The 11,674-nt window shown below is 49.7% G+C and overlaps 1 protein-coding gene across 2 annotated transcripts; it reads right to left on the reverse strand.

Annotated features, from left to right (window-relative positions):
- Window positions 1-6,410: 6,410 nt before the first annotated feature.
- CHPF2 (chondroitin polymerizing factor 2) lies at window positions 6,411-11,575 on the reverse strand. 2 transcript variants are annotated; one of them, XM_036378578.2, is made up of 4 exons: window positions 11,074-11,575; window positions 8,807-9,371; window positions 8,180-8,362; window positions 6,411-7,891 (listed from the first exon to the last, which is right to left on the reverse strand). In XM_036378578.2, exons 1-4 carry the CDS (start codon window positions 11,343-11,345, stop codon window positions 6,629-6,631), a joined length of 2,283 nt encoding a protein of 760 aa, XP_036234471.1. In that variant the 5' UTR covers window positions 11,346-11,575; the 3' UTR covers window positions 6,411-6,628. The 2 variants fall into 2 exon arrangements, with proteins under 2 accessions (XP_036234471.1, XP_036234472.1); XM_036378579.2 differs by having other exon boundaries at window positions 8,807-10,817; window positions 11,074-11,147.
- Window positions 11,576-11,674: the final 99 nt, after the last annotated feature.

Below are 11,674 nucleotides of genomic sequence, written 5' to 3' on the forward strand. Positions count from 1 at the left end.
GCGCGCTCCCCAGCGCCGCCTGGCGGCCCCGCTCCGCATCACCCCGGGCCGCGGGGCCCGACGCAGAGCCCCCGCCCCGCCCGGCCCGGCCCGGCCCGGCCCGGCCCGGCCCGGCCCGGAGCGCTCTCGAGCGCTACCGAGCGGGGCTCGCCCCCACAGCGACCGGGCCGGGAGGCAGTGAGAATTCCAGTGGCGATGGGGACGGGAGTAGCAGGATGAAAGAGCAAACAGGCAGGGGTGCTCCGAGGCACGTCCAGTCCTTCAAACTCAGAACCGGCCCAGAGCAGCGATCCACCATCCGCACGCTTTGCCTTGGATTCGGGAGCTGGTGGCTCCCGGGAGGGTGAAGATGGGGGTCCTGGGCCTGGCGGGCTACGGATCTGAGGCGCGGTGTCAATTGTAACAGGAAAAGGAAAATTGCTTCTTAAACCCCCGGGGGAGGTCTCTGCGACAATGCACTTTGACAGAGCGGTGAGAAGGAACCCTCAGCGTAACTTCCAAAGCCCTGCAGTCCATGGGGATGAGGGAAGTTCGGACAGGATGAGCACTGACAGTGAATGCTTTGGAGTGATGCTCCAAGGAGCTGTGAGGAAGTGGTGAAAGGACTGAGCTCCATCTGCAAAGAGCCAAGCAAACCTGACAGCAAACCTGACTGCTCAAAAACAGTGCAAGTCTAAAAGATGAAGTAAAATATTGTAAAGATCACAAGGTGGATTTAAGTCTTAGTGGGTGTTTTTAAGGAGGGACTGTACACATGCTTTTGGCTTTTTCACTACATTTTCTGTGTCACATTTGCAAGCTTTTTCCTACCGTTATTTGTGCCAGGAAAACACTGTTGCAAATGCAAAATGAGCTTCTGTGGTACCTGTCACCAGAAAATTGCCCCCTTTGAGAATCCATGAGCAATGGTTCAGCATGCATGCTGGGAAGATAAGGTACGTGTACACGCAGGAAAGAGCTCATAATGGGGGAGGGCGACTGCCTTGGCTGAAGTACAGGTCTGGGGAGTGGAGAGCCCTGGACAGGGGGCATGAAAGCACCTGGTATGGTGGGGCTCAGGCCATGACCCCTGGCTTGAGACCAAGCTGGCAGCTGGCACCTGCACGTGCTCTGCAGTGCTGTACAGAGTATTTCCCAATGGATGTGTGACAAGGCAATGCTCCAAGCCAAACAGAGGACAGCGAGCTCCTATGAAAAGAACTCTTTGTGCTGGAGTTGAGAATGGAGGAGTATGCTGGGCAAGAATACCTTGCTGTAGCTGGGGAAACGTGTTAATGAGAGCATCCTGTCCTCTCTCTGCTCATCTGACCAACAGCAACTCCAGAACTTCTGTGAAGCAGTTTAGACCATCTGCAAGACCTGGGTTGCACTCTCCAGTGTGCTGGGAATTGTCTCTGCAGCACTTTGGGGTGAAGCAGCTTGTGAGCTGTGCCTGAGTGGAGGAGCTGCCCAGACAGACCTGAACTCTGCTCAGGTGTGCCCCAGGGAGCAGAGGGGAGCCCACCCTGGGCACATCCCCCCAGGGGGATGGGCTACTCATCCAGGTCACACGGCAGAGGCACATCATTTATATTCTGGTCTTGGAGAAGACTGATGAACACTGTGATTAGATACAATATCTGAGTTCACAGCATCTGGGTTTGGGTTTGTAGTTTTTTTTTTTTTTTAACGTATACTTGTTAATTTGGGATAGAGTAGGCTCTGTCGCAGATGAAAAGGTGGAGAGTCTATTTTTACCTGTTTCTTGAAGTTAAAAATGCAGCTGGGACCGAAGCTTCTTTGTTACATATACTACACATCCTTCTGTAGGATCAACAGATTATTCCAACAGGATATGTCAGCCAGTCTAAAACACGCAATGGATGAACTTACCTTCACAACTGGAGACAAGAAAGAAAAATATCCATTGCTGTGGACCCCAAAGAAAATGAAGAAGAAAATATACTTTTGTGTATACACAAAAGTAAACACACCCAGTGCATGTTGGGGAAAGCAGAGACATCACATAAGGGTATGCATTTCTTCAGGGCTACAGGATCAAACCTGACAATCATGGTAATTTATCTTCCTGGCCAGTACATGACCCCACTGCAGTACACAGACTCGGTACCATGATCCCCACATAGTGCATAATTTCTGGCTGAAATAAAGTGCATCCTTAAAAAAAGATCTTGTCTTTTTTAGTGCAAGAGAAAAATGGTGGCACAGAGTCAAATCATAAGCACACCTGACTGATTTACCCCCTCCCTGACACTGTCTGCTTAGAAAAAAGTCACTAAAATAGGGTAGACAAAGTGCTCCCTTCCTGGCAGCTCTCCTAACGCTTCAGATTTGTAATTCAGAGACCTGCTGTGCCAGAGGTTTTGGCTTTGTGTTTTAACAGCCTTTGATAGATTTCTCTTTTGCAAATTTCATCCACTGTATAATGACAGTCATGAAATTTAAGGCCATGAAGGACTTACTCTACCCACTTACATTTGACAAATAATTTCACACTTGCCCCAAGTAAACTGTAGCACATGGGAAAAGTTACCACTAATTCCACTAGCTACTACTTTCAGCACTGAAAGCATCTGCCTGTTTTCCTTTGGAATTAAATCTACTGCAGTCATGCCTTATCCCTGGACAACTAAAAATTGCTTTAGTATCCAGTGTTTTCACTTTGTACATGTACTCACACACCCTAATCAGATCACTCACAAACCTTCGAAGAGTCCATAGACTCATAGGAAGCTTTGGGTTGGGAAGGACTTTTGAGGGCCCTCTAGTCCCACCCTGCCATGGACAGGGACATTTCCAACTCATAATAAGGGCACTCCAAGTGCTACTCGACCTAGAGGAGGAGACCTCCGAGGATGGATGAGGTTCTTTGAGCAATCTATGCCAGTGCTTTCCAGCCTCATTTTAAAAATGGTCTCTTATCTAGTCTGCATCTACTCTCTTTTAGTTTAAAACTGTTAAACCTAGTTTAAAGTCATTACCAGAACAAGAGTTCTGCATCTCACATTGTAAAATACTTACAGTCTTGAGGTACATTTTGTGAACCTCAAACATTCTTCTTTGTTCCCTAGAAGCCTTAAAAATAGGCTGCGTGCTATGCCACCAGGGCCCCTCTTGCTGTCTCACATCAACAGCATCTGTTTCCCCCAGATTGTCTACCTGTAAAGATCTGTTATATCATGTCTGAAATCGATACTTTATAGGGCTGGGACAGAGCCTGGGTATTAGTGTCTGGAACAGCGGGTCCAAGTAAATAAAGCTGTTTCCACTTTAATACAGTCAATTTCTTTACAGACTTACCTTTTTTTAACATGGAGTCCTCTCTGGAGGAGTGATACACCATCTTCCCCAAGCACGTAAGTTTGCATTTGACTGTCCTAAGACAAAAGTCTGTATGAAGGGCCCTACTCTGCTACACACTCTTCTTCACTATTATCCTCTCTTCATGACTTTTTGGCATATTTTTACATATCTGCTGATTTTATTTGTTTCCAAAAAATCAATTAAGTGTCAAACAACTGGCCGGGGAACTGTCCCGCAAATAAAAACCAGAATCCCCAGCTTATGGATTGGGCAATTTTCTGGCAGTATTTTTCCTGTCTTTCCTTTCCCACAGAGCTGGATTGTAAAAAATAGAAGAATCAGCTTCCAGCTTCCCTCAGCTTTCTCTCAAGATGCAAGATGCTCTTAAGAATTTTAAGTTCTGTGTAGCATTGCACCATCATCTGACATACCCTGAACACAGGCAGGGACTTGCCAACAGCAAGTTGGCAACAACACTCCTGGCTTTTGGGTTACATCCATCAAATCTCACCATCCTGTTTCCCATGATTCTCTTTCTTCTCTAATGAGGACTCACTAATGATTCTTGCTTGCCCCATGTCATTTCAAACCCTTTCCTTTAGCAGCTTGTTTTACATCCCAGACATCCCCACCTGTCACATCCCCTGCAGCTCTCAGTCAGCAATTCCTGACAGCCAATTCCTGCATCTCTCCCAGGTTAATGCTCAGCTTGGTGACATGGCACCAGCTGTGTCCCTGTGCAGAAGATCTGCTGCTTGCTTAGTTTCTTACAGCACCGTGTCCTCTGCCAGTGCTTCCAGATGTGTTATGTAGAACAATGATCCAAGGAATCCTCCTTGAATATTACACTGTACTGAAACCTGCAATTACTAGCTCTGTATCCTTGCTGACACTGGGAAGTTATTTTTCACGCACCAGAATCTCTTTTGCATTCAAGACGAGCACACCATCCCCAAGGTGAGCAGCACTGGAGTTTTTGTCCATCTGTGGCACATGATCCCACCTGGCAGTCACTCCATCCTGGAGATGGAGACGTTCACCTGAGCACACACAGGCCTGTGCTGCTCACAGGGCAACAGTCAGACCTGGCTCTGTGCACAAACCCCTGGCCCACCAGACAGTCTCAGCCAGCTCATCATGCAGAAATGCTCATGGGCAGCTCTTGGTCATGCCCAGCCATTCTGCCACTCACATGGCCTGGCTTTTGTCTAACAGTGAGGCAAGAAATTCTCATTCATACATCCTTTCTGTGTGATAGCGGGAATGAGGAGCAGAGTTGTTTTCTTGCACTCTTATAATGGCTCTAATCGCAAAAAAGAGAACCAGCTCTGCAGGTGGGGTCTGCAGGGCATGCTGGCTGTGGATCAGAGGCCCACTTGAGGCTCCCCACATCTAAAGGAAATGAGATGATGTACACTATTCTTTCATGAATAGTTGGCTCTAACACACTGTATTTTAAACAGCACCCTACACAGCCCAAGTCCCTTTCCTACTTGGATCATAATGGATCAGGACCTCCTCATACAGAACAACCCTTATATTAATAAAAGGTTTCCCAGAAAATTGCCCTTGTCCTCATTCTGTGAATGTGTGCTTACATGTTGCATATAGGTAAAGCTTTATAAAATAAGGGTCTTGTTAACCTTGTAAAATCATGGCTCAGGCCTGCTACTTTGGCTAAGTAGAAGAGGACTATGGGAAAGTGACTCATCTGAATTGGAGACAGAAAAACAAGTTATATAACCACTACGTGCTCACACTGTGGTGAATGCTGGTTAGCTGAATTACATTTGGCATGCTAAAATGGAATGTAACTGATAACAGCCTAACTACTTAAAAAGGCCTGGTTTTTGCAATAAAGGGCTCTCCTTTGCACCTGCCTGGGGACTCTGCATTGCTCTGCTTCATTCGCTTAGCAACGAACACTCATCCCCATAAGGCACTGCAAACATCTGTGATCTTCCCATGTAAATGTAACTGACACGTGCCTTACTTAAATAAGAAAATCTGAAATTTCTACCCAATTTGAACCAATGTTCCTCACTTTGAATACTTCTTTCAAGCTTTTCTAATTTTTCAGCATGTCTTTTGTTGCCCACACCAGACCTTCACCTCGCTCACCTCATGAGATAAGTGTAGCAAATACAAGCTCTCTCCTTCAGCAGTGACCCTGCAGCGCTGAACAGGGTCAGTCACACTTGCTGGCTTATCACATCAATTCACAAGCTCACATCAGGGCTTTCTGGGATGCTGGCTGGAGAAACAATGCTGGAGAGCTGAAAAACTAAAAGGATTAGTGGGGTCCTGGTGGATACCAAGCTAAACATAAGCCAGCAGCACTCCCTCGGAACGAAGGTGGCCAACAGCACCCTGGGTCACAGCAGCAGGACTGTGGCAGCAGGCCAAGGGCAATGACCTGTCTCCTCAGCACGAGTGAGACATGCCAGGAGTGCTGAGTCCAGTCTGGGCTTCCCAATACAAGACATACATGGACATACTGGAGTTAGTCCGGTAAAGGGACGTGGAAACGTTAAGTAATGGGAACTGGGAGTGTTTTGTGTGAAGAACAGCCTCACAACAGTGTCATCTGTGCGTGCGTCAGTAACGGGAAAGTGTAAGGAAGACACAAACAGCTGCTGCTCAGTGGCATCCCGTGATGCTGAGAGAAGCAATGGGCACAAATTAAAATGCAAAAAAAATTCATTTTAACAGGAGAAAGAAGTTTTGAACTGTAAATGTTACTCTACTGTAAATCCACTCTACTGCTGGGAGTCTCCATCCCCAAGATATTTAAACTGGAACCACTCTATACCTTTGGAAGAGCCAAAACCACCAAGGTGAAAGTGGTTGAAGAGCTTTATCCAGCTAACCCAGACAAGCTGTGTTTACACCTCTTGAAAAAGTGAAATGCATAAACACAAAGGAGGGTGCAGCAACAGCCCTGAGAATAGCACAGTCAAGGTAACTTTGTCCAAGTACACAGCTCATACTCATTCTCTCCCTGCACTGCTCAGCAGAATTACATAGCTTTAAATAAGGTGCATTCTACAGCTTGTTTACATCCCTCATCCCAGAGGCTGCAAAGTTTACAAGTGATGACATTACTCTGCCTGGAAAGAAAATTAAATTTATTTTAAAAAACCCCCAAAACAAACCAAACCCCCTTTACTCAAACAGCCTCATTCCGTAGCCCATGTGCCTCAGGGTCTGGGAAAGCCTTCCTCCTCCCTTGACCTCACATACCCTTCACCCATGGCAAGGCTGGGAAGGGAATGGAAAGTGCCAAGTGTTAAGGTGCTGAGAAGCTCTTGATGTTCCTCATCTCTCAAGTGCTGTTGGCCTGTTCCTGCTCAAAGAGGGCCATGGCTAGATGTGAGCGGGATGCAAGTCCTTCCAAGTTGCTGAGCACGCAGCGGTGGTACAGCTCCTCGCTGAGCCGGGGATTGCAGCTTCTCAGGGTGTATTTCTGCACTAGCCCCGGCTCCACGGCCCTGAACAGGTGCAGGCCAGAATAGTGCAGGAAGACATCAAATACCTCCATGCTCTCCAGCACCTCATCTCGGTCCAGGATATCAGCTGCGAGCTTGGTACGTGCTGTCATATAGTCAGAATTATAAAAGCAGGCCTCAGCAAAGGAATGCCTGTCAAAATGCCCATCTCTCAGGAAGTCAGTGTTGGAGGATGCTGTCTGCTCACCACGGTACACCAGCGCAGGGTTGAACTCCTGGAAATGCACAGGGAAGAAGACTTGCCAATTGCTGATGGTATTCATGCGGCAGCGGTTCAGAAACTCCATGTTGATTTCGGTCCAGACACTGGCCAAGAAAAACAGTGTGTCCACAGGGTGCTTCTTTGAGACTATATCCATGAGCTTTACTTGCGATGGCACCTCTGTTTTAACACTAATCCACGGGATTTTAACGTCTGCATAGCGTTTCTCTAGCTCTCCTACCATGGCTTTGACTCCAGCAAAAACATCCATCTGACCAACTCTCTGGGCATCGTAGGGATGGTAGATAAAGAGCAAAGTCAGTAAGGCATTATCATGTGTGTCCAGTGTGTTCATAGCAAACATATCCAGGAAGTTTGCTACAAAATCCAGGTCCTGCACTGTCAAGGGAAGCACCAATTGCACTCGTGTGGCCTCTGTCACATATGGCATGGGAATAATTTCCACCTTGCTCAAGGGTCGGACCAAGCTGACTCGCTTGGCCAGAACGTGACTGTGACCCTTCTGGGTGGCAGCCTCCAGGAGCAGGTCCAGGGTGTATTCCATGCCCCGTGTGGGGTCGAAGCGCCGGTAGCCGTTCAGCAGCTGCCGCTTGCTGAAGCGGAGCAGGGGCTGATAGAGCCGGTTCAGCTGCTCCACCGCAGACTCAATGATTTCACTGACGTCTGCCTTACTGGCTCCAGAGAGCTCACACTTTGGGGAGCCGTCAGGACAGGAGAACAGGTGCTGTTCCGTGAAGTAGTCCCAGCTGATCACCTCAAAACGAGACTTTGGAAGGAATGGGGCATTAATGCCCACAGGCCAGGTCACACCTGCCTCACCTGCAGGGGTCAGTGCTGTGAGGTTCCTGATCTGCATCTGTGCAAAGAGAGAGCACAAACTGATCGCCACTGTGTTCTCAAAGAGATCTAGGCCAGCTCCTCCCCAGGCCCACCTCACCACCTACAACTGTACATGGGTAGTGTCACACCAGGAGTTTTGGGTAACGTGGTATCAGAAGTTCTGTTTCTGAGACAAGGGACTACAGCTTGTGTCTGACTGACAGTTGCCCACAAACAGAAGCAATGATCTCCCTCCAGTGTGCTGAAAATGAAGGAAATCCTCCGTTGGGTCAAGGAGTTTTTGCAGGTAGCCCTCCCCACATACCTGGAGGTCCTGGATCTCCTGATAGACTCTGTCCAGCTGGATCCTGCTGAACTGCTTGTGCAGCCGGTACATGAGGGTCATGTCAGAAACAGGGTGCACTGCAAGAGCTGCTTGGAAGTCCTCTTCCTCCTCCTTCTCTGGCTCAGTATTCTTGGCTAGCTCATAAGTGCGATAATGCTGGCCCTGAAGCAGACAAAAGCCACAAAGACTGGCATGGAACTTGAGTTCACAGAGCAGCTTCTCCTCACCCCATACACACATCTGCCCCTCTTTCCATACTGACTGCAGTACCCAGAAAAAAAAAGGGGTAAGTTGTCCCTCCCACCCTGCACTGCATTTGCACTTGCTTCAGTACCAACATACCTTTTATCATGCCTTCAAAAACCTGTGAATCAGCCCTGGCAGTAAGGCTGAAAATTAAATCCTGTGCGTGCTCTCTCCCTCAACATCCCAGCTGTGATTCTGCCCCCGCCACCAACGCTGCCATAGCACAGAGCTCTTTGTTCCTCTGGAACTCACAGCAGCAGCTCCTCACAAAAAAGCCTCTTGGCTATGCAGTAGAGAACGAATCAAATTCTGGGCTTTGTCAGGCTCAGCTAACACAAAACCTGAGCAGGGAGGTAGTACCTGGAGCTGGGAAACACAAGTGATGCCAAGGAAATCAATAATGCAACGACCTAGCCACTCATCTGGGCGCACACTGAGGATCTCATTGCGGCAGCTGTCCAGGTGTGGGTGGAGCTTCAGCAGGAGGCTCCGGGACAGCAGGTAGCCAAAGCCCCCGTGGCAGTACCGGGCCTGCTCGTCTCCCCCGATGAACTCCTCTGCTCGCCCCAGGTACACATCTTGGTTAATACTCAGGTGTGTCACCAGAGCCTTGACCTGCTCAGCTTGGGCATAGGTGTCGTCCTGCATGATGTAGAACCAGTCATAGTCAGAACCAAAATGTTGATGGATATAGTTCATGGTCTCATACATGAGCCAAATGGGCCTCTCGTCGCCGTGGGCCACCAGCACCATGCCATGGGGCACCTTGGCACTGCGCAGCCCGGTGAAGTACAGCAGGCGGGGGAAGTGGTGGGCCACGGTCTTGTTCACTGCCACGGCCAGCGTGTTCAGCGTGGCCTTGGAGGTCAGCACGGCCACAAACAGCCTCTCATGGAATCCCAATTCTGTCTGAATGTAGCGAGTTCTGTAAAGGAAGTACATACCTACATGACAAACAGCTGGAGGAGAAAAAAAAAATCAAAGAATTATGGTAACTTGGGACAAATCATTAAATGCTGGAATCTACCCAGGGTGAAGAAGTCAAGCCTGGTCATAGAGGTTGAGAAGTCTCACTAGTGAAAATCCCATTTTGTAAAAATGCTTCTTTCAAGATAGATAATGTGAGATTGTAGCTATCTGAGCTAGAAAACTGTGCCAGTGCAATTAAATAAATACCACAGAGCTAACCACTTGGAGCTTAGTAAACAGTGCAGCTTAGCAGGTATGCTCAACAAAAACACAGGAATGACTGTTGAGGAGTCTCTAGTGCTGGTGGCTGAGGTGTGCTGGGGTACACCAGCTGCACACGGGGCCCTGGGTGCTGGGAGATCACTGGAGACCCAGGCCACGAGCCAGCAATGGGTGCTGTTCTCTGGCCTCACAAAGCCCTGCAGGACCCAGTGAACAATGAGAAGCCTCCAGACCAAAAACCGCCACTGCACCAAGGGGCACATGAGGAAATATGCAAAGAGAATACACAGACTGTGAGGGTACCAAAGTCCAGGGGTCCCTTTGTTCAGGGTCCCTCTGCAGAGGCACCACCCTGAGCTGTTATGATGTTGCTACAATGTAAGTGAAATACTAAGAGAAATCAAAGAGACTTTGCTATAGGAAACCTGAGGCCAAGGAAACCTGTCTGGCAATATGAGTGTGGTGTGTGGAAGGATCTGAGCAGGGATACCCAGAGTGGCTCCTGAATGGTCAGGCAGGAAAATTTCCTTAACACATACACTATGATTAGTTGACCAGTATTTTCCTAACAAGTAGACCAGTTAAAACAAATTTCGAAGAATAATTAAGCATGTTCTATTAAACACAAGTAACAAAACAACCCCCAAATCCCACAGTGTTTTGGGGAAGAAGAGACCTTTAACATCATCTAGTCCCTACATCCTGCCACAGGCAGAGACATCTTCCACTAGATGCTCCAAGCCCTGTCTAACCCAGCCAGGGACACTTCAAGGGATGGGACAGCCACAACCCCTCTGGGTAACCCTGCCAGTGCTTTGCTATCCTCACAGGAAAGACTTTGTCCCTAATATCTAATCTAACCCTACTCCCCTTCAGCGTGAAATCACTCCCCCTTGTCCCATCACTCCACGTCCTTGTTAAGCAGTCTCTCTCCATCCTTCTTGGCTGTTCCCTTTGCAGTACTGCAAGGCTGCAGCTAGATCACTGTGAAGCTTCTTTTCTCCAGACTGAACAATTCAAATTCTCTCAGCCTTTCCTCCACTCCTCCAATCATCTTGGTGGCTTCCTCTGGATTCACTCCAACAGGCTGATGTCCTTTTTTGTGTTGGGGACCCCAGGACTGGATGCTGCATTGCAGGTGGGGGTCTCACCTGAGCAGGGCAGAATCATCCTCCCTGTACTGAGAAGAAATATTCTCACTTTTCTTAGGCAATTTTGCTGCCTTTTTCCCCCCTCAGGTTGATTTCCTGAACGCATCTCTTACACCCCTTATGGCAACAATCTTGGCCGCTACCTTGGTGCACCACGCTGTTACTACACAAGTTATTTCAAACAGCAAATTTCACCTTGAACCTGTTCAATTACACGAAGATTTAAAAGTCCCCACGAGAATATTTTGCTTGAAGAAAATCCAGGCAAGAAAAAGCATGCCTTACCTGAGCACTTTTTTGTAAGGCTTGTTGGGGTCTCTGTAATACGGCACAATCCGAGGCCTGAAGTCCTCGTGGCCCGGGCCCGGCCTCCCCTCCGCTGCCTCGGGCGGATCGCCGCGGGCGGGCGGCGCGGGCGGGCCCGGTGCCAGGCAGCGTTCTTCAGCCGCGCCGTGGCTCCAGGAGGCGCGCAGGAGGCTCAGGCTGCAGCCCAAGGACAGCCCGAGCAGGAGCGGCAGCGCGGGCCGCAGCGCGCTCAGCACCGCGCCCGGGCGCATCGCGGCACCTACGGCCAGGCCAAGCTCCCGGGGCAGCCGCAGGACATGGCGGGCGCGGGGCGCTCAGGCGGCAGCGGTCCCGCGGGACGGCGGCCCCAGGGCTCTGTTACCCTCAGGCCGATGACCGGACAGAGGGCGGGCCGCAGTTCCGGGACGGGAGCTCGGGGAGTGACGGCGGCCTCAGCCGGGCCGCGCTCAGCCGCTGCCACCTCACCGGCCACATCGCCCCGCGCGCTTCCGCTTCCGCTCTCACTGCTGCCTGCCGGCCGCTCTGGCCGGCGCCGCCGGCGCCTCTATGGTACCTGCGGGGGCGGGGCCGGGCCGGCGCG

This window comes from Molothrus ater, chromosome 1 (genome assembly GCF_012460135.2).
Source record: "Molothrus ater isolate BHLD 08-10-18 breed brown headed cowbird chromosome 1, BPBGC_Mater_1.1, whole genome shotgun sequence".
In the NCBI taxonomy this organism is placed as follows: Eukaryota; Metazoa; Chordata; class Aves; order Passeriformes; family Icteridae; genus Molothrus; species Molothrus ater.

Bases quoted from the DNA above. Each gene is read 5' to 3' on its own strand.
- CHPF2 (XM_036378578.2), bottom strand. From the start codon at position 11,345: ATGCGCCCGGGCGCGGTGCTGAGCGCGCTGCGGCCCGCGCTGCCGCTC. The intron at 9,372-11,073 runs GTAAGGCATGCT...CTTCCTTTACAG, and splicing joins CCTTACAAAAAAGTGCTCAG to AACTCGCTACATTCAGACAG. The intron at 8,363-8,806 runs GTACTACCTCCC...TGTCTGCTTCAG, and splicing joins CTTGTGTTTCCCAGCTCCAG to GGCCAGCATTATCGCACTTA.